The sequence below is a fragment of the Salvia hispanica genome, chromosome 2, assembly GCF_023119035.1.
Source record: "Salvia hispanica cultivar TCC Black 2014 chromosome 2, UniMelb_Shisp_WGS_1.0, whole genome shotgun sequence".
Taxonomy (NCBI): domain Eukaryota; kingdom Viridiplantae; phylum Streptophyta; class Magnoliopsida; order Lamiales; family Lamiaceae; genus Salvia; species Salvia hispanica.
In genome coordinates this window covers 16,497,448-16,515,851 of record NC_062966.1, presented here as the reverse complement: position 1 = coordinate 16,515,851, position 18,404 = coordinate 16,497,448, and the positions used below count along the sequence as shown (strand labels likewise).

At 34.3% G+C, this 18,404-nt stretch overlaps 3 protein-coding genes across 5 annotated transcripts; 1 reads left to right on the top strand and 2 right to left on the bottom strand.

Moving 5' to 3' along the window:
- The first annotated feature begins 4,429 nt into the window (after positions 1-4,429).
- Positions 4,430-6,958, top strand: LOC125204653 (enolase-phosphatase E1-like). The gene is made up of 6 exons (XM_048103361.1): positions 4,430-4,592; positions 4,929-5,490; positions 5,581-5,820; positions 5,903-5,992; positions 6,088-6,548; positions 6,644-6,958. The coding sequence occupies exons 1-6, from the start codon at positions 4,479-4,481 to the stop codon at positions 6,716-6,718; spliced, it is 1,542 nt and encodes a 513-aa protein (XP_047959318.1). The 5' UTR covers positions 4,430-4,478; the 3' UTR covers positions 6,719-6,958.
- Positions 6,959-7,097: 139 nt separating this feature from the next.
- LOC125208185 lies at positions 7,098-14,102 on the bottom strand. 2 transcript variants are annotated; one of them, XM_048107767.1, is made up of 18 exons: positions 13,692-14,102; positions 12,775-12,833; positions 12,557-12,688; positions 12,134-12,274; positions 11,767-11,823; positions 11,114-11,208; positions 10,738-10,870; positions 10,470-10,628; positions 9,946-10,136; positions 9,773-9,839; positions 9,281-9,414; positions 9,109-9,175; positions 8,964-9,026; positions 8,648-8,892; positions 8,393-8,522; positions 8,022-8,114; positions 7,737-7,931; positions 7,098-7,630 (listed from the first exon to the last, which is right to left on the bottom strand). In XM_048107767.1, the coding sequence occupies exons 1-18, from the start codon at positions 14,011-14,013 to the stop codon at positions 7,340-7,342; spliced, it is 2,574 nt and encodes an 857-aa protein (XP_047963724.1). In that variant the 5' UTR covers positions 14,014-14,102; the 3' UTR covers positions 7,098-7,339. The 2 variants fall into 2 exon arrangements, with proteins under 2 accessions (XP_047963724.1, XP_047963725.1); XM_048107768.1 differs by having other exon boundaries at positions 12,557-12,692; positions 13,692-13,769.
- Positions 14,103-14,618: 516 nt separating this feature from the next.
- Positions 14,619-18,341, bottom strand: LOC125203351 (ADP-ribosylation factor 1-like 2). 2 transcript variants are annotated; one of them, XM_048101674.1, is made up of 7 exons: positions 18,238-18,341; positions 18,031-18,103; positions 16,967-17,057; positions 16,611-16,726; positions 15,903-15,962; positions 15,753-15,818; positions 14,619-15,034 (listed from the first exon to the last, which is right to left on the bottom strand). In XM_048101674.1, exons 2-7 carry the CDS (start codon positions 18,085-18,087, stop codon positions 14,843-14,845), a joined length of 582 nt encoding a protein of 193 aa, XP_047957631.1. In that variant the 5' UTR covers positions 18,088-18,103; positions 18,238-18,341; the 3' UTR covers positions 14,619-14,842. The 2 variants fall into 2 exon arrangements, with proteins under 2 accessions (XP_047957631.1, XP_047957632.1); XM_048101675.1 differs by having other exon boundaries at positions 18,027-18,327.
- Between the last annotated feature and the right edge of the window lie 63 nt (positions 18,342-18,404).

Here is an 18,404-nt window from a genome sequence, read left to right as displayed (position 1 = left end):
TATATATCAATTTGATTTTTGCAAATAATGCAGTACACTTACCCTTTGCACGACCCTAAAACTTGCTTCTATTAATTTATTGTGTATAGCATTTTTCCAAAACTTATGATTTGTTGTTTTGATGTTATTACCGGCAACGAATCTTATAAACTACTATTTCCTCCGTCCCGACTAAGATGACACATTTCTTAGTCGGCATAGGATTTTAGGAGTTGCTGGTCAATGTGTTTAATTTACGAGGGAAAAATAATGGATGTAAGTATTAAATGGAGTGAGGAAGAGAGTTAAACATTTAATTAGAGTGGGAAAAAAAGTGATTGGACGAACCCGAGACCTTTAGCCTCAGACATTATTAAACTAAAGTGTTAGTATGTACTCTCTTTATCCTATTATAAGCGACATATTCTCTTTTTTGATGTCTTATTCTAATTAATATACTATACATTTCTTGAAATGAAAATATCATTATTTTTTTTCACTTTATCCACTTTTATTCCTTATTCACTCAACTCACAGAATAAAAATATACAAAATCACATGCCGAATAGAAAATACTTCACTTAGAGTGGAAGGAGAGAAGCATATTCTTTTTTTTTTCATGAAGAGTATGTATATATTATTCTTATTTTGTTAATTATTTCAAATTTTATATTTACTTGTGAAAATTATATGACCCGTGCATAGCACGGGTGTTGATACTAGTTTAATTAAACTGAATGAACTTTTTAATATTTCATTATTTAACTTAGCATAGTCTATAAAGATAATATCATCTTGTTATCCAATAATCTCAATAAGTTGCAGAGAATAATAAAAAGATTAATTGTGATTATTGAAGATTAAAATCGAAGTTTTTTTTAGAATAACTATCTGAATTTTCAATTGATTATTTATATTTATATTGAAAGATACGTTTTTCTGAATATTTATAATCATAAGATAAGCTAAATAATAAAATTAAAAGGTTCATTAAATTTAATTAAATATAAATTATTATACTCCCTCCGTCCCGGCTAAGATGACACATTGCTTAGCCGACACGGGATTTTAGGAGTTATTGATTAAAGTGTTTAATTGGAGAGAGAGAAGGTGGGTGTAAGTATTAAAGTAGAGAGATAAAGAAAGATGGATGTTTTAATAGGAGTGAGAAAAAGTGGTTGAGTGATTAATTGGAGAGAGAAAGTTACCAAAAAAGGAAATATGTCATCTTAGTTGGGACAAATTAAAAAGGAAAACGTGTCATCTTAACCGGGACGGAGGGAGTATAAGATAAAAGTAAAAGAATATCTTAAAATAAAAAATTGTATAAGGACCTAATAAAAGATAATCAAAGTATAAGGACCTACTAAAACGAAAAAATTATACGAGGATGTGATGAAATTTATGAGAAAGGTATAAGGACCTATTAAAACGAAAAAATTGTATGAGTACCTAATGAACATTTTGATTAAAGTATAAGAGCCTAAGAATGTGTTTTACCGATATTTCTCGTACGACTGACACATGGTAATCATGCATGTATGATGTATGTTTATATTTTAAATATAAATAATGTTTATAAGTAATGTTTATTTATTAAATGTATGGTTCAGTTTTTTCAAGAAATTAAAGCACAATGTCGCGAACTGTTTAAATTTATACCAGTACTACTACAAATGTAATTTAGTTAATATAGATGTAATTAATTGGAAATCAAATTTTACATAAGAATTAATAACTAATATCTATCATAGAATTTTGAAATCTAAATTACAACTACCACGTGTGATTCTTATCTAATTCATTTTATACACAAACTTGGTTGTGGATTAATTATTCTTAATTACAACAATGTGAGTCTAAATCATTTAATTTCATAAATTTTTTTATTTAACATTATTTCTAACAAAATACTACTCCACTATATATTAAATGTCTAATTTATTAGCTTTTAACTAAATCTTAATTTCATATGTTTAAAAAATTTGCATTGTCCTTTCTTAACAATTAATAATGATATTCTTGGTGTTATAATGCTTTTGATGATAGTTTGTTGTTCAGTTCCATATTACTTATAATATTAATAATGGTTAATTATCTATAAAATTATGAAACTTAATTTAATTTTGATTTATTTCGTGTATTTTAATATTTGAATGATAAATTATGAAATTCTAAAAATTCTTAATTATTTCATTTTTACCAAAATTTGTGCTATTACTTTTAATTTTTAAGCTCAAATTGATATTGTATAGTCATCTTCATTGTCATAATAATACATATATATGCCACTATTAATTTGATAACTCCAAAATTTAACATATGTACTCTAATTTTTTTTTGAATTTGCAATAAAATAATTTATCATAGTTAATTAAGACATTTTTGAAACTTTACAATTTATTATTCAAATTAAAGTTGAATAAATTAAAATTTAACTAAATTCATACTTTTATGGTAACCATATTAATAATGTCATTTTTCATAATAATTTGTTGAACATCTCAATCATTTATTAATATTTGTTCTCGCATGTTATTATTTTTGACATATTATTTGAAGAAATGACGTGTACGATGATATTTTATTGCTAGTTATGCATGTGACTATGCACACTTATAATTTTAGATGATAGTTTGTTGTTCAGTTCCATATTACTTATAATATTAATAATGGTTAATTATCTATAAAATTATGAAACTTAATTTAATTTTGATTTATTTCGTGTATTTTAATATTTGAATGATAAATTATGAAATTTTAAAAATTCTTAATTATTTCATTTTTACCAAAATTTGTGCTATTACTTTTAATTTTTAAGCTCAAATTGATATTGTATAGTCATCTTCATTGTCACAATAATACACATATATGCACTATTAATTTGATAACTCCAAAATTTAACATATGTACACTAATTTTTTTTTTTGAATTTGCAATAAAATAATTTATCATAGTTAATTAAGACATTTTTGAAACTTTACAATTTATTATTCATAATAATTTGTAACCATATTAATAATGTCATTTTTCATAATAATTTGCTGAACATCTCAATCATTTATTAATATTTGTTCTCGCGTGTTATTATTTTTGACATATTATTTGAAGAAATGATGTGTATGATGATATTTTATTGCTAGTGATGCATGTGACAGTGCACACTTATAATAATAAGGATAGTACTGATGCGATACATATACAAGCAAGTTGACATATGATCCCAAACAATCTACGATACGAAAGCAAAGAAGAAATTAAACAATTTGCGATACATAAGCAAAAGCAAATCTGCCACGTGGCAGACTAAAGTTGAATATACTCTAAAATCTATACATTGTAGTATTTTAATTGTGGTTATCATTTTAGTATAATCTATACAAATATATCTTATAGTAATAGTCGAATAACAACAATTAGTCTACAACTTATTGATGCATTTGTATAATTTATGCACTCATATATGAACACAACATAAATAAATTATTATTGTATGAGTCATATAATATTATCATAAACCAGTAAAAATTTGCATTAACTTAACTTTATTACAAAAGAATAACAACCAAAACATATCAGTGTAATATTCGGGGAGCATATCAATGAACCATTACATATACTCATATGCAGTATGACGTCTTCCGCTTATAACTGAACTCATTTTAATCATTGAAATCAAAATCAATTATAACAAAATGTTCATAGAATAATAACATGAGTATTAGTCAGACAATATCATATCACATCATGTGGTAACGTGAACCACTAAATTTGTATTTCCAAATTAATTTTGTCACTCATTTCCTATGAACAAATAATTATATTTCTTCACGGAAACATAATATAGTATTTAGGATTTAATTAGCTCAATTTGAACTTTAAAAGTAAAAAATACGCTCTTATAAAATTGATTTTAGTGAGAAGGGACAAAACAAAATACTCTTAATAAAATTGCAATAATAAAATAAGTTGATATATACACGTTTACACTTAAATTGATACTACTAAGTTTATTATGGATGGTAAAAAAAAATCTATTTGACTATCATTATACTCCATTTTTACGGGAAGACAAAAGTTAGCGTTTCCGTGTAATCTCCTTTTCAAATTAAATTTTTCAGTAGTAATAACTCAGGTATTGAACCTAAATTATTTAACTCAATGTCATTGATGTTAGTAATGAAGTATTGAACAATTAGAGACATCATATATAGTTAGTTGCATTTGGATATGATATTAATTCATTGTAATTAACAACAATGTATAGGAAGTATTATACATAATTTGTAAATTAACTAATTCCGATAGTAAAAAATAAAAACACATGCACGAAATTCAAATGTGAGAACCTCCAACGGTCATATTTGACAAGGGTTTCCATTTCCTTTGACGCGGAGTGACAGTATATATGTAGACTCTCCTTCTCATTCATTGCCATTTCCGCCTTCAACCACACACTTCTTCCCACCTTCCGGAATACCTAATTGTTCTTTGAAGCAATGGATTTCGACAGCCTTTCAAGGAGAGAATTGCAGGCCTTCTGCAAGAGGAATCAAATCCCAGCCAACATGACGAATGCCGCCATGGCCAACGCTCTCAAAGCACTCCACATCGTAAGTTCATTTGCCACGAGTTTTTGGATTTACTTAGGGATCGAGATTGTATCAACAGATCTGACTATAATTATTTCGCTTTACACTAGCTTTTATTATTTGTTTGCTCAGTTATTTCATTTATATATATGCGGATGAATCGAATTGAAGATCTAATTATTAACTTTGGAGATCTAATCGAATGTGTACTTATCATACTTGATTGATTGTAAATGAGGTGTTGATGATTAGGAGATCTAATCGAATTGAGAAATTTAATCAGCTCCAGCATAGCTTTATTCTGATACAGTATCTACTCGATTGCTCAAGAAATTGTTCTGATTTTTTATTTTGCAGGTTGAAGGTGTTGAGGAATTTATGCAGTCATCTCAATCGGAGAGCGCCCAATCAGCCGTTGAGCTACTGGACAGCTCGGAGGTGACATCTCCGTACGTGCCTCCAACGGCTGCCAGGAGTACACGTCGGAGAAATGCCTTGAAAGATGACGCCGAAGATGTGACCTCAATAATGATTACCACTCGGCGTACTACTCGGAGAACGGCTGCCAAAGCATCAAATCTCGCTGCAATAGAAACTCCAGTAGTGATGGCGCAAGCTAGTAGAAGGAAGGCCCAGATAGCCTCAGCTTGTCTGAAAATGGATTCGCAGTTGAAGGAATGTGTAGAGAAGAAGGATTTGATGGCACCTGCTGCAGTGGGGGATGCTAGCAGAAGAAGAAGGGCGGAGGAGACCGAGAAGAAAGTGTATAGCACGCGACGATCAGTCAGGTTGGCAGTGAACAATAATGTGCAGATGTTGAGCTGTGAGAAGAGTGGAGAATCTGAGGTTTTGAATAATGGGTTATTTGCTAAAGATTGTGATGATCAGGAGGTGGATCAGAAACTTTCAGGAATTACTGGTACATTTCTTTTTCCTGCTTCTTTCTTTTGAGGTATTCCATATGTTTATTTGTTGTGCAAAGATTAAGATCTAAGTTGTAATTATTCAGGAGTTGATGCAATTGAAAATATGGAAGAGGATAAAGAAGAAGCTGATGTTGTTTCAGCTGAAAAGGAAGATATAACCATGAGTGAACTAGAATTGGAGAGCACTCGTGAAGAAGAAACGACCATTGATTTTGCAGTGGAAGTTAAACCGAAGGAGGAGATATGTGATGACACAGAATATCCTGGTCATGAAGAGGTGGTGTTGCCAGTAGATGTGAGCAATGAAGTTGGACAGAGTGAAGGTATGTTTTCATCAGATTCTAGATTTGTGATTTCATTAGCTAAACCAAGTTTCAACTTATTTAAATGAGAACTCTAATACAGGGTCTGTCAATGTCCCCATATGCGAAATTGAAGTCACAGTTGAGATAGACGCAGGATCTCAAGATGAGGCCAGTGACTTTGAAAGTAAAGGTATTGATATGTTTCTTTGTTTAGAAGCTTTTGATAATGTGGCGTTGTTGAGAGCCTTCTAACGGCATAAGTTCTTCGTCGGGATGATTTTGCAGTTGATGCAGTAGTGTCTGATGTTGAGGTTGAGGTAGTGTGTGATGATGACAAGGAAGTAGCAAGTGCTGAAGATGATCAAGACTTGAATGTTACTACCCTTGGCAAGCTCACAGAGATGAGACTGCAACAAGAAGCTGATGCTGTTGATTTGGGTATTCTTCCTGAAACGGAAACTATTCCTGTTGAAGAAAGTGAAAAAACAGTAGTTGGTAGGGTGCAGAATTCCCCAGGCAAGCAACCATCTGCTGTTCCTGTCCATAAGACATTGCTGATTGATTTCAAAGAGAATATGGGCAGTGACACTGAAATGGTGATCATGCAAGATACAGCAACAACCAAGGCAGCTAAAGACGGTGGTGAGAGTCTGCGTAGTTATGAGGAAGAAAGCTTGAGAAAGCTCACCAAGATGTTGAAGGAAAAATTACAGATCTCCAGTAAATCGAGAAACCAAGGCAACGAGGTCAGCCTCTCTCTCTCTCTCTCTCTGTCTCTCTCTACCTTGACATAGTTATTAACAACATGTATAGCTAATTTAGTGTTTTTCGGATGGAATAGGCACTCCCGAAGAGATCAGCTCTGCAAGTGCTTCCCGTGAACCGTATTATTGATGGAAATGCAAACCACCGTTAGGGCAGCCACTCCTTTATGCAACTCAGCTCAATTTGAATTTCCATCTCGGGGATGAAGTTTACAGGTTTTGAAAAGTTAGCACTACTACTACAGTGGAATGTTTAGTGTGCACTGTGCGTGCACCACTGACGATGAGAATTTTGATGAGCATCAATTTGTAGTTTTGTACTGTTGCTGTTGTAGTTTGTGAGAGACAAGGTTTTCCTTATCGTAATAAACTTCAAATTTGAATCTCTATTATTTACCTTCATGTCAATCAATTATAGTGAAATGTATGTCTAAACCATTGGTTTTTAAGTAACAATTGTATTAATTTAGTCATACATTTGTTACCACAAAACAGTAGAAATTAAAGTAACAAGTTGCAGAACCTAAAAGGAAAATCAACAAACGAAATTTTAGCACTTAAATTGCATATCCAAATCTCCCCCAACTATATCACATTGTGATGAAATGGCCGAATTGCCCCCGACTATCATCATATCCAGCTTTCAACTGAAATTGCCCCTAACTTCCTCATTTTATCAAGAAATTTACAATGTGATGTACATGGAAGCAAAGTGGAATAAAATCTTGGCCAATTTAAGAATGAATTTTGTACTTGGCCAAATGTGAGACTATTTATAGCCTGACTTCGACTACATCGCCATCCTTCAACTCTGTGTTGGGTAATACCAGCTGCCCGTTTATGGACACAAGCTTCCCATCAACTCCTATTCTTCTGGCAGCATCACCAGCTGTGCTACCAGTGCTCAGTCTCATTATCTCCCCGTGTGGCCAGCACACAACTGCAACTTCACCAAGAGACAATGACTCTGCATTCCTAAATTTTCTGTCAAACTTTAGCTGCCGTATCCCTGCTTCAGATCGCAGTTGCTCCTCCCATTGAAGCATTGTTCTCAGCAACTGTACCTGTTATTCAACAAAACCAGACATGCCGAATGAGTAATTCTGGTCAACTCAGTCCGGAATAAACTTAACTGTTATATTAAGACACTTATTGGCCATGAAGATATACCTTGTTATTGATGCCAGTGTCCAGCAAAGAGGATTTTAAAGCAGTGGTAGGCTTCTCAGAGTTTGAGTCAAATACAGGAGTAATCCGTTTCCCCTCAAAAACAGCTGAGACAACAGACCAGTATTCAGCCTCTTCCCACTCTGTCAACTCAATAACTTGGATAAAAGTAGGTAAACGTCGTTCAAATTGGTCTTGCTGCAAGGTTATACAATGCTGATTTAGTGTTCCTTTAACTGGACAAGACACAACATGTTGTTATGACAAGGAACAAACGTATTTAGTTACCTTATGGTATATACCATCGCGGCAAAGGGTGTACTTTTCCAAGCAAGTACACCAATCTCCGTGTCCTGGTGCACACCACCATTGATCTGATACCTGGAAAACGAAAAAACTTAGACACATAACAAAAGCTGCTGAACTCTGCTGATCTATCTATTTTTATAGTTATTTCATTGTCTAATTCATTTTTGTTATGGGACCTTAATAAACTTTATAGAAAAAATTAGATTAGATACTAAACTTCAATTTATTTTAAAATTGGGTCTTGTGCCACCTCCAAAAAATGACCTGATGTTAATATGAATGGAAAATATAGCACCCTATTTATGCTTTATTCCTTTAACAATGAAAAATGTGTATTAGTACTTGGGCACCTTTTTAAATAGCTCTGCATAAGCTTCCCATCTTTTTATTTGGCATGGGGATCTTCTTTCAGCTACTGCAGCAGAAGCAGCTAGACCAAAACTCACAGCAACAAGCAATTCTCTTCCATCATTATCTACGCTGAACATCACAGTTCAGTTTCGAAATCAGGCCGTTGATATAATGATTCCAAAGACCTGTGGCATAACCCTTGTGGTTGCAGAAAAGTTAGTATAGGGTCTTGGATGGTCCGTGAAATGTCATACCTGACAATAACTGCAGCAAGCAAGTGGCCAGCTTCCACTCGAAGAACTGGATGACCCACTTTAAGTAAGCTATATTTTGGTGGCATATCAGTCTCAATAGTAGCTTGATCTTCTAATTTTTCAGAAAAATCTCCCGAGACCCCACTGTTAGAATCATCTACAAAGATCTTTGACGGCAATATATTCTCAGTTTCCTTGTAGAGCCAATGAGCAGCAAGCCCATGTTCAGCATACTCATGCATTCTCTAAATCAAAGAAAAAAACAGTAAGAACTTGAGATGAGCTAGTTTAAGTAAGTATGTAGAGGAAATTTTACCTGTGTTCTTATTTGAACTTCAAGAGGAGAAGAGTCAGGCCCTTGCACTGCAGTATGAAGTGACTGAGGCCAAGGATATTCATCATCAAGAGAAGTTATTATGAAACAACATGCACGAAGCGCTTTATTATAAAAAAAAAATTACCTGGTAACCACTTGGTTTTGGGTTGACAATGTAATCGTCAAATTCACCGTCGATTGGGGTCCAAAGTCTGGGAGATGAAAAGACGAAAATAGCCAATTAGTATCGCCTTCGATCATCATAGTGAGAAGAAATGAGCAGGCAGAAAAGAAGGTGGGCCAGTCTTGATATGTACTTGTGTATTATGTTAAGTAGATTGTAACAACATTTAACTGCCTGCCCATGTAATGTCCCATTCTTGTCTCCAACAATGACCCTCAATGCTCTGGTATCATATACTTTCCTGATTCCGACATCTTTTCTTTTCATCTACAGAGTAAGATGAAACAATGTGATGGTTGAAAGCTAGATGAGAACAGAAAACTAGACAGCATCATTTATATAGAACTTTTATATACAAATTCAGGTATATACATATCAGCATAAAGGAGCTGCTGGGGGTGGGAGGACAACTAAACAACTCAACAACTATAAAGAAGTAGCTAGGTTAATACGTTGGCTAAAAGTAGTATACTAATCTTATGTTCCACTCCTGTACAAAGTCCAGTTTATCTTCCTTTCCTTCACATGACATACCTCTCTGCCTCAAGTAATTTGCATTGCAAACCTCAGAAAGAACTGATCAATTTTCTGTTATATCTTTGTAACACCCCATTCCTATCCATACCTTGCTGTAGATGCTATACACACTTTTTAGGCGTCCAGATAGAGATACTTCCATGCCAGGAACATAACTGCGGACAGAATCAACAATAAAGTAAACTTCCGGCATTTAACAAATTGTGCTGAAAATCAGATTCACGAAAATTCAATTTATATTAGTAACTAGGCAGAACCTACGATGTTGAAATAAATAGTTCTCGCTCCAATGCTTCTTCACAAACTACCAGTGATGCCAAAGCAACATGGGCATCTCTCACGACTTTGGGTTTTTCCAGAGTATCTGAGCATGTTGCAAAATTGTGAGAAAAATCTACACGTTTTTTTCTATCCAATAAGAGATCAAATGGAAGCACAGCTTGCAAAAGAACCTGCAGATTGAGAACAAGCGAGACTGTTTTAGTAGAAAGGACCAAAAAGGCATACCAGCAAACAGATAATAGTGTCAGTCCTAATTCCACATAAAACAAGGAGAAATTTTTTATAATAGCAGCGAACATAAGGTACAGATACCTCATGATTGTTTGGTAGGTTAGGTAATCAGCATAAATCTGATTATATCACTGGCTATGATTGAAATTTACAATAAAAAGATCAATATAGTAATGAAGCAATAGAAGATCCAAAAGAGGCTGAGTCGGTAACCTCATGCAAGTCGTAAAAAACCATCTATATCATCTAAGTTTAGCATCTAAGAGTTGCACCTTCATGCTTGTGTTTTCCTCATCAATATCTCCAACTTCTTCACATTCTTGAAAGTGTACAGCATCACTCGACTTCGTAGGTGTTCTTTTTAGATTCCCATTGTTACTAGGGCTCCACATGGACACGAGGTCTGCCCTCATTTGACGAAAAACTCTAGGCTGCAACATGAAGATGCATGCAGGCTTTACTAGACGAGGTTGATCAAAAGTATCTATTTCAGGAACTTGGCCTCTTCAAAAAAATATGTAAAACATAGTTAAGTCTAACCTGAAGGACAACAAAGCACAGATCTTCAAGCTCGGCTTTAAGAGGCCACAGACCCAGTCTGGAAGCGAGTGAGCACCAAATAGCTAATGTCTCCTGCGCCACAGCTTGGGCTTTGCTTGGAGGTAAAGCATATCTACAGTAAAACACATATATAAGTTCCATGGGCTCTAAATGACCAATCCCATGCTCTTATATGACAAATTTGAACTAGATGGCTGAGAAGCTTTGTGCTGAGGAAAATGTGGAAAAAAGAAAACTAGAACTGGTAAATGAAAGTAGTTAGTATAATATAAATATAATTAGTCGTATAGATGTCAATACTCAATCCTTGTGGAACATAAAGTCAATGGAAACGCAAAGGTATTCATATATGTACATGGTTCTCATATTATGAAGTCGATCTGCAAGCTTTATGAGAACGACACGTGGATCGTCAACCATAGCCAGCAGCATTGCTCGTAAATTATTTGCCTGCACAAAGGTAAGACAAATGAATTTTCAGTTTTAATGAGGTTTAGTATAACAAATTATCTGTTCAGCAACGTTTTTCATACAGACCCATTCTTCAGGTTAACAATAATGTAAAGCTGTTTATATAATTTATTCAGTTCTATTAGTACTTGGAGTATCAGGAAGACGCTATAAGGATTGTGTAAACATATCATATGCACATAACAAAAAACAATATTTACAGTAATATAACTTCCATATCCATTATGACCCCTTGGATGCTCTTGGTAATCTTGAACACATATTAGCTTCGGTCTGTATAATTTTAATAAGTCAATATTTCCAACATGATATTGGTTCTGGTATATTTTGGCAACTGCGAGCCTAGTAAGGAAAAAAATGTTTAACATGTCATTTTTATTGGCATCATAAGAATAGATAGAGCTTACTCAGCTATCATCTTGCAACCTCAACCATTCTACTGACCATGTATATACACAGACTGATAAGAAAGAGCTGTCACAGAATCATTGGTCCAAAGTATGACACTTTAGTTTATCCTTAGAATGACTTGCATACCTCTTCATGGTTGAGTGTATCTTGACCTACACTCATCCTGCGGCGTCTTCGTAGTAGCTGCAGAACAAGTAACTGCCAGTGTTAGTACAAAGCATGGTAGTCAATCCAAAAAAAAAATGAAAATTAAGAACAAGATGGTGGGAGTGATTAAAATGAAGGTTTTAGGTAAAAAAGATATAGGACAAACGGCTAGTTTCAGGTATGCATCATCATATTCGACATTTATTTGGCAAGAAGATTTCAAGCTCTATATCTTCAGAGGTGTTTTGATTTATGATATCTTGCTAGTTGCTACCAAAGAGTTCTGGAAGCTCCAAGGGTATCGTATGATTCCATCTGGAGTTTAAGATATTCGAAAGCGTTATACCTGATTAATATAGCTCAGTCGGGAAACTCCAGCAACCAACTTTGCAACATCAGAATCAAACTCTCGCTCTATGCTGTCCAAACTTTCACTAGTGTCATCAACTATGTCATGGAGGATCCCAGCTACAATTGTATCAATGGCCTGAATAAAGAGCACTTAATGCCATTGGATAATATGAATTAAAGACCACAAAATGACAGACATACAGTTCAAACTTAGACAACAAATCTAATTCTACTGAACCATATAGTCTGTCACTTACAAAGTAGTTTTGATATTCATGAATCTGTAGTATAAGGACGCAATTCCAACATGCATCTTACTTGTCCACATAGGTTAATGACTTGAGGGAAATTGCACCATTCAGAAGATAATCTTGCAGTACAAAATGCAAGAAAAATTATATGAAAGGGGATTACATACTCTTTTACCATCTGATGGGACTAGAACAGCTAAAATTTTGCCTGTGTGAATACAGTGGGATAAATAGGGATCCCCTGTTCTTCTTGTCTGACCATGATGAGCTTTCTTCGCAAATGCAATTGCCTTATGCACCTGCCTTCACAGGTGCAGAATCTTAGTGTATTACAATAGCGAAATAATTTGGGTACGAATAACATGAACGAATGAAGATAGCAAACCCTAGCATCATTGAATATGGGATGCCCAGAAACATCTACTCCATCAAGAATATGAGATCCTGCCCAGAAGTGCAATATCATTTCAACAAAGGGAACAATTTGAAAAATCAATTTTGAGCATGGACTAACAAAATCTGGACAGTATATAATTCATTTTTGGACTCATCAAGAATAATAAACCAAATGGATAAACAAACACCAAAATATGAAATAAGTTTTTATGACTATGGATTAGGTACATAATCATCAATAAGGAAAAATACTTTATGACATACAGGGCAGGACAAATCAAGAAAATATCTAACACATGGGATTGAAACCATGGCAACCTCATACAGTGGGCCTTGGGATTTCTTTTCTGTGTCTCTTTCTTTCTTCATTTGTAATTTGTATCTCCTGGCTCCTTGAACTAGTTCTATTATCTCTTTAATCCACCTTATATGTGAAGTTGTGTCCTATGTTTCGATCAAATTAAGATAAAACATTAACCATATTCTATATCAACTGCAGTGCTCAGCAAACCTTTCCAAGTACTTTTTCTACAATTCTGTACAACATATTGAGTTTTGTTTCTAGGTCAATTTTCATCAGTTACAAAGAATAGGTCATTTCATGTATTAGTGCATGGACCTTTAAAATTAGAGTTCTAGCATATGGCATAATGGCAATGGATTTCAGAAAATTAACATATCTTGGTTACTTGACATACTTGTAAGCAGGTAGAAGTGACTGCGGTGCAACTACGGGGTAATCAGAAAATTTTTAGTTTCAGACGACATTCAGCGCAAACAGAAATTCAGATCAACCTTCAGATATTATTATCTTCTCTTTTCAATTCGCTTTCAAAAACTCAGCATATCTTCGTAAGCTAGTAATAAGAATCAAAAGCATCAGAACTTAACACTAGTTCACTTTACCAGGCTGCTCATCAACTTTGGGCCAAAGAAACTCCACCTTCGTGGAAAGACAAGCGCCGGAAGCAATTGCCACCGCCGTGACCGCCACTTGCGTGATCGCTGACGTCACCGCTCCATGAGCTGAGCTCGATCCTGCGGCGGCCGCGATCATGTTTCCGGAAGATAGAAGTGAACTCAGAGACGCGGTAACCGCGAATTCCGGCGAAATTGGACCCAAAACGCAGCGAAATTTGGCAGACTTGCTGATGAAAAAACGACTTCTCCGAATAACTATGTTACTTCTGGGACCGATTAACATGGTGGAAGAGTTGCAGGAAGACATCTCTTGCTTTAATGGCTGTGATTTTGGGTAAAATTCACATTTTATTAGAAGAATCTGAAAATGTGAAGTGATGTGATACTCCTATTTTGTTTCTGCGCGAAGAGAGAGACGGGAAAGAGTTAGATGGAACGAGTGGTTGGGATTCAAGGAAGGATATAATTAATAAATTTTAAATTGTTAGTTTTAGGTTGGTTAATTATGGCGCCAAAATACAACTGAATTTAGTTCCAATTAATGAAGTGGATAAGTTTTCTAAGTATCGGTGTAATTGAGCACTCCAGTATTACTCATTTGATAATAATAATAATAATAATAATAATAATAATAATAATAATAATAATAATAACTGGATATAAATAATGAAACAAAATCAAACAAAATTTGTAAAACAAGACTATTTTCACGTAATAAAAACGATAATTGCCCTTATACATACATTTATGATGGCATATCAATATTTTTGTTGCTATTCGATTATATTTTGGTATTCAATACTGTGTGCCTAAAAGTAGGAAAATTTGGAGTTTGGAGAGAATCGATTTATCCAACATTCTAGAGATATATATAATATGGTATCAGCAAAATACAATAAACCACTCCTACAATTTCCTACATAAACGCAATTGCGTTTCATTCATCATACAAACGAATAATCCAAGTGTTGTTTGAGGCCTTGGTGGCTACACTGCAAAAACATTCAAAGGGGAAAAAAGGGCAAAGAAAATCGGGCTTTTGCAATATACAGATTTGTTTAATTCTGGTATCAACCTACAAAACAGAGTGTATGGGTTCCCAGAGAGTTGAAGAGAACAAACAAGACTCAACCATGTTAGAACAACGAAGGGCCCACCGAAGAAAATCCAGCAGCCTTGTGTTCCTTCAAAGTGCTTGATAACCAGTCTAACCCTTCATACAATCCGTCCCCTTTGAGGGCGCAAGTCCCTTGTATGTGCCATTTTCTATTCTTGAGATCGTAAAGCCCCATACCGTCGCAAACTTCCCTAGGGGTCATTGCGCCTTTCTGAACGGAAAAAAGCAGACTCTTCAGAGACAAAAAGAACCAAACCATGTCTTAATTTGCTATTAAACTTGGCAAACTAAGTTTGTTAACCCAAACAAACAAAATTATAATCATTTGGTAAACGAAGTTTGTTAACCCAGTCAGATGTGCAATGTCATTCATATTAATTGATGAGTGTGACATCGCACTACCCATTAAACTTCGTTTTTCATAATTTCCGTAGTAGTAGTAATAATAATAATAATGCCGAGAATTACAGATTGGTGATGAAATGTATCTGTTTCTGTGAATGATAGAAATTTCTATAAATTATACTCCTAGTAACCTAGAGAGACCATGTAATTAAGAGAGAAGTTGAAAAGTAATCGCGGAAGACTGAATTGGTATATATACATATTCCTCATCAACAATCTACATCCTGACATGTTATAGGTGGTTCATCGTGTAGCAGTAGTATATAGATCATTATAATAACAGTTCTTGACGATGACCTCAGTCACACAACCTAATCGCCAGCTTCTTGTTCATAAATTTCAGACATGAAATTAAAAGTTCATATGTCACCTATCTCCAAGTTAATTATCCCCCACCCATACATTTCTACATCTTTCTCCCACAGCCAAACCGAAGAGTACTAGTACACGAAAAGCCATAGTACCTATAGTTGCCTTCCCAAAACACTAAATTTCGCTATTAAGAGATTGAAAGAGATGTGTACCATGTCTTGTTTGTTTGCAAAGACCAATATAACAGCATTAAGCATGAATGGGTCTCTGATAATGGCCTGGGGAATATAATAATCAACTCAATATAATGCAACTGGAGAAAATGAGCCATACACAAATGAATCATTCAAGAGGAGTTAAACCTGAAACTCTGCCTTTGCCCTCCCAATTCTCTCTCGATCCAGAGAGTCAACAACATAGATCTGCATAACAGAAGAGATGACATCAAGGAACAAAGGGAGAATGAAGTTCATACGACCAAGAAAGAAAGGACATAATTATGGTAAGTGTATCATTGCAATTAGCACTGAAATAAAGTGAAGAACATCTCATAGAAGATAACAAATAAAAAGCCTGTGCAGCCAAAATTAAGTATCTTCACATCTTGACCGAAAAATTCATATATAACTCAAATCCATGAAACAATGAAATGTTTCCTACATCCGTCAAACAAGAATAAGGCAGAGACCCCAAGAGTTCATCTTTATCCGGTAAAATTTTTTATCACATAATATCAGAAACAAAACTGACAAATTCTGCACCAATCACCATGGATACTTCCTTCCTGTAAAAAAGATATTTCTCCACTTGATGTTACAGAGACAAATTAATACATATATATCAGTAAAACTAGGTAGATTTAAAAGGGCAAGGAGCTAATTCACTGCAAACAATTAAGCTTTCCAGGTATTGTTCATTTGGAAGATATATGGGGTCAAACAAGTTTCTCCATAGAGCATGTGGAATTATTTGCTAGTTATCTGTAGACTTATGTTGTTGGCATCTTTAGGATGCACCTGCCTAACAATAACTAGTCGAAAGAAGTATATTGCTAATGAATTGAACCTTACCAGCCCATCAGTATTATTGAAGTAATGTCTCCATAAGGGTCTTAACTTCTCTTGGCCACCAACATCCCACACTGTAAAGATCACATTTTTATATTGAACTTTCTCTACATTAAAACCTGAAAAATAGCAACAACTTTGATCAGATTGAATTCTTCTTCATCAACATGTGTAAGGGATGCATAACTATCTATTGATGAAACTTATAATCATCATCAAAATGTGTCCAAGCCACTATGTTGTTAACTCAGTCTGTCTAATGTTCAACGTGTAACCACATTATGTGCTCAAACAGCCTATAATGTAAATGAAATAACAAGTAATTTTAAAGGGAGAAAATAGAGATTATATAAACCAACCAATGGTAGGAACAGTTGACAAAACCTCTCCAATGTGAAGCTTATACAGTATAGTTGTCTTGCCAGCAGCATCCAGCCCAAGCATCACAACCTATGACAATTGAAATTATTATATGAAATTAACCTTATAGCATATCATCTTCACATATAATTTTGTTTGACTGAAATTACTAACATCAAATTCAACAATCTACAATGATGCTGACTCTTATTATAGAGTCGCACCTACAAAATAGTAACCCGAGTCTAAGTGTAGCAGCTACAACCACTTGTAATAAGCTATACATCGCAGTATTCCACAAATATATTAACTATTAACTACATAATATAAAGGTGAACTCAGCACATGTACTAAGTTTGATTGCCTAGACTAGTGAATCAAACGTCAGCTCATATACCACTCTAGCTGGTTCTTCAAATGCAATCATGTAACGTTTTCCAACTCTACATGTCAGCTAGATAACACGGAACAACGTGATACATAATACTACAATTTATGGTTTGTATACCATTGGCACTAAATAATCTGATATGTCACATTATTTTAAGATACTGCATTTGGTTGTGGTGCTCAAATATAGTATTTTACAAAAAAACTTCTTCATAAGTGGAGTTACTGGACATACAGTACCACTCAAGGTAAATTCGACAGCATGTATAATTGAAGTGCATGTGAAATTCATAAAACCTTAAGGAAGAACACAATTTATATTAATTAGCAAAGACTTATTGATGAAAAGAACTACTACTAGTATATTGCTGATCGCATAGTTTTAGTATCAGATTCAATAATTTTGAAAATAAACAACCACCCTCTCGCGATTACCAATTCATAATCAGATATGCTCATTTCTGCTAAAAATCACTTCAAATCTGAACAAACCAAACTTTGAAGCATATGAAACGACAAATCAAAGCTGGCACCTTCCGATTAAGTTCCATATGCTGCCGAACAAAATAACGACGCATAATTTTCTTAAAAGAAGAATCAGAACATACATTTTTCGCGAATCCAACTCTGGTTAATAATGAAAAATTGATAGCGCGTTTCTGCAAGTACCTACCCGCATCTCCGAGTTGCCGAAGAAAGTATCGAAGAGTTTGCGAAACGCTTGTCCCATTCCCCCTTTTCCGCACCTTCAATTCTCTCACCACGCAAACAATAGGAGAAAATCAAACCATCCGAGAAGTAGAAATGTTTTATGTTATATTAAAACATAAAAAACTTGGAATAGCTTTAGAATTGAAGCAGATGATTTGGTGAAATTTACGAAGAAATGTCTATGAGAGAGATTCCTGCAGGTTGAAAAGAATGGACTGCGTTGCTTTTGATTTTTCCTTTTTTGGTCAATTACTATGCATTCAAGCTATTTAACCTATAATCTTTTGCTTATAAATCAAAATACGGATCTATGATTTTTATCTTACTTCTAGTAGT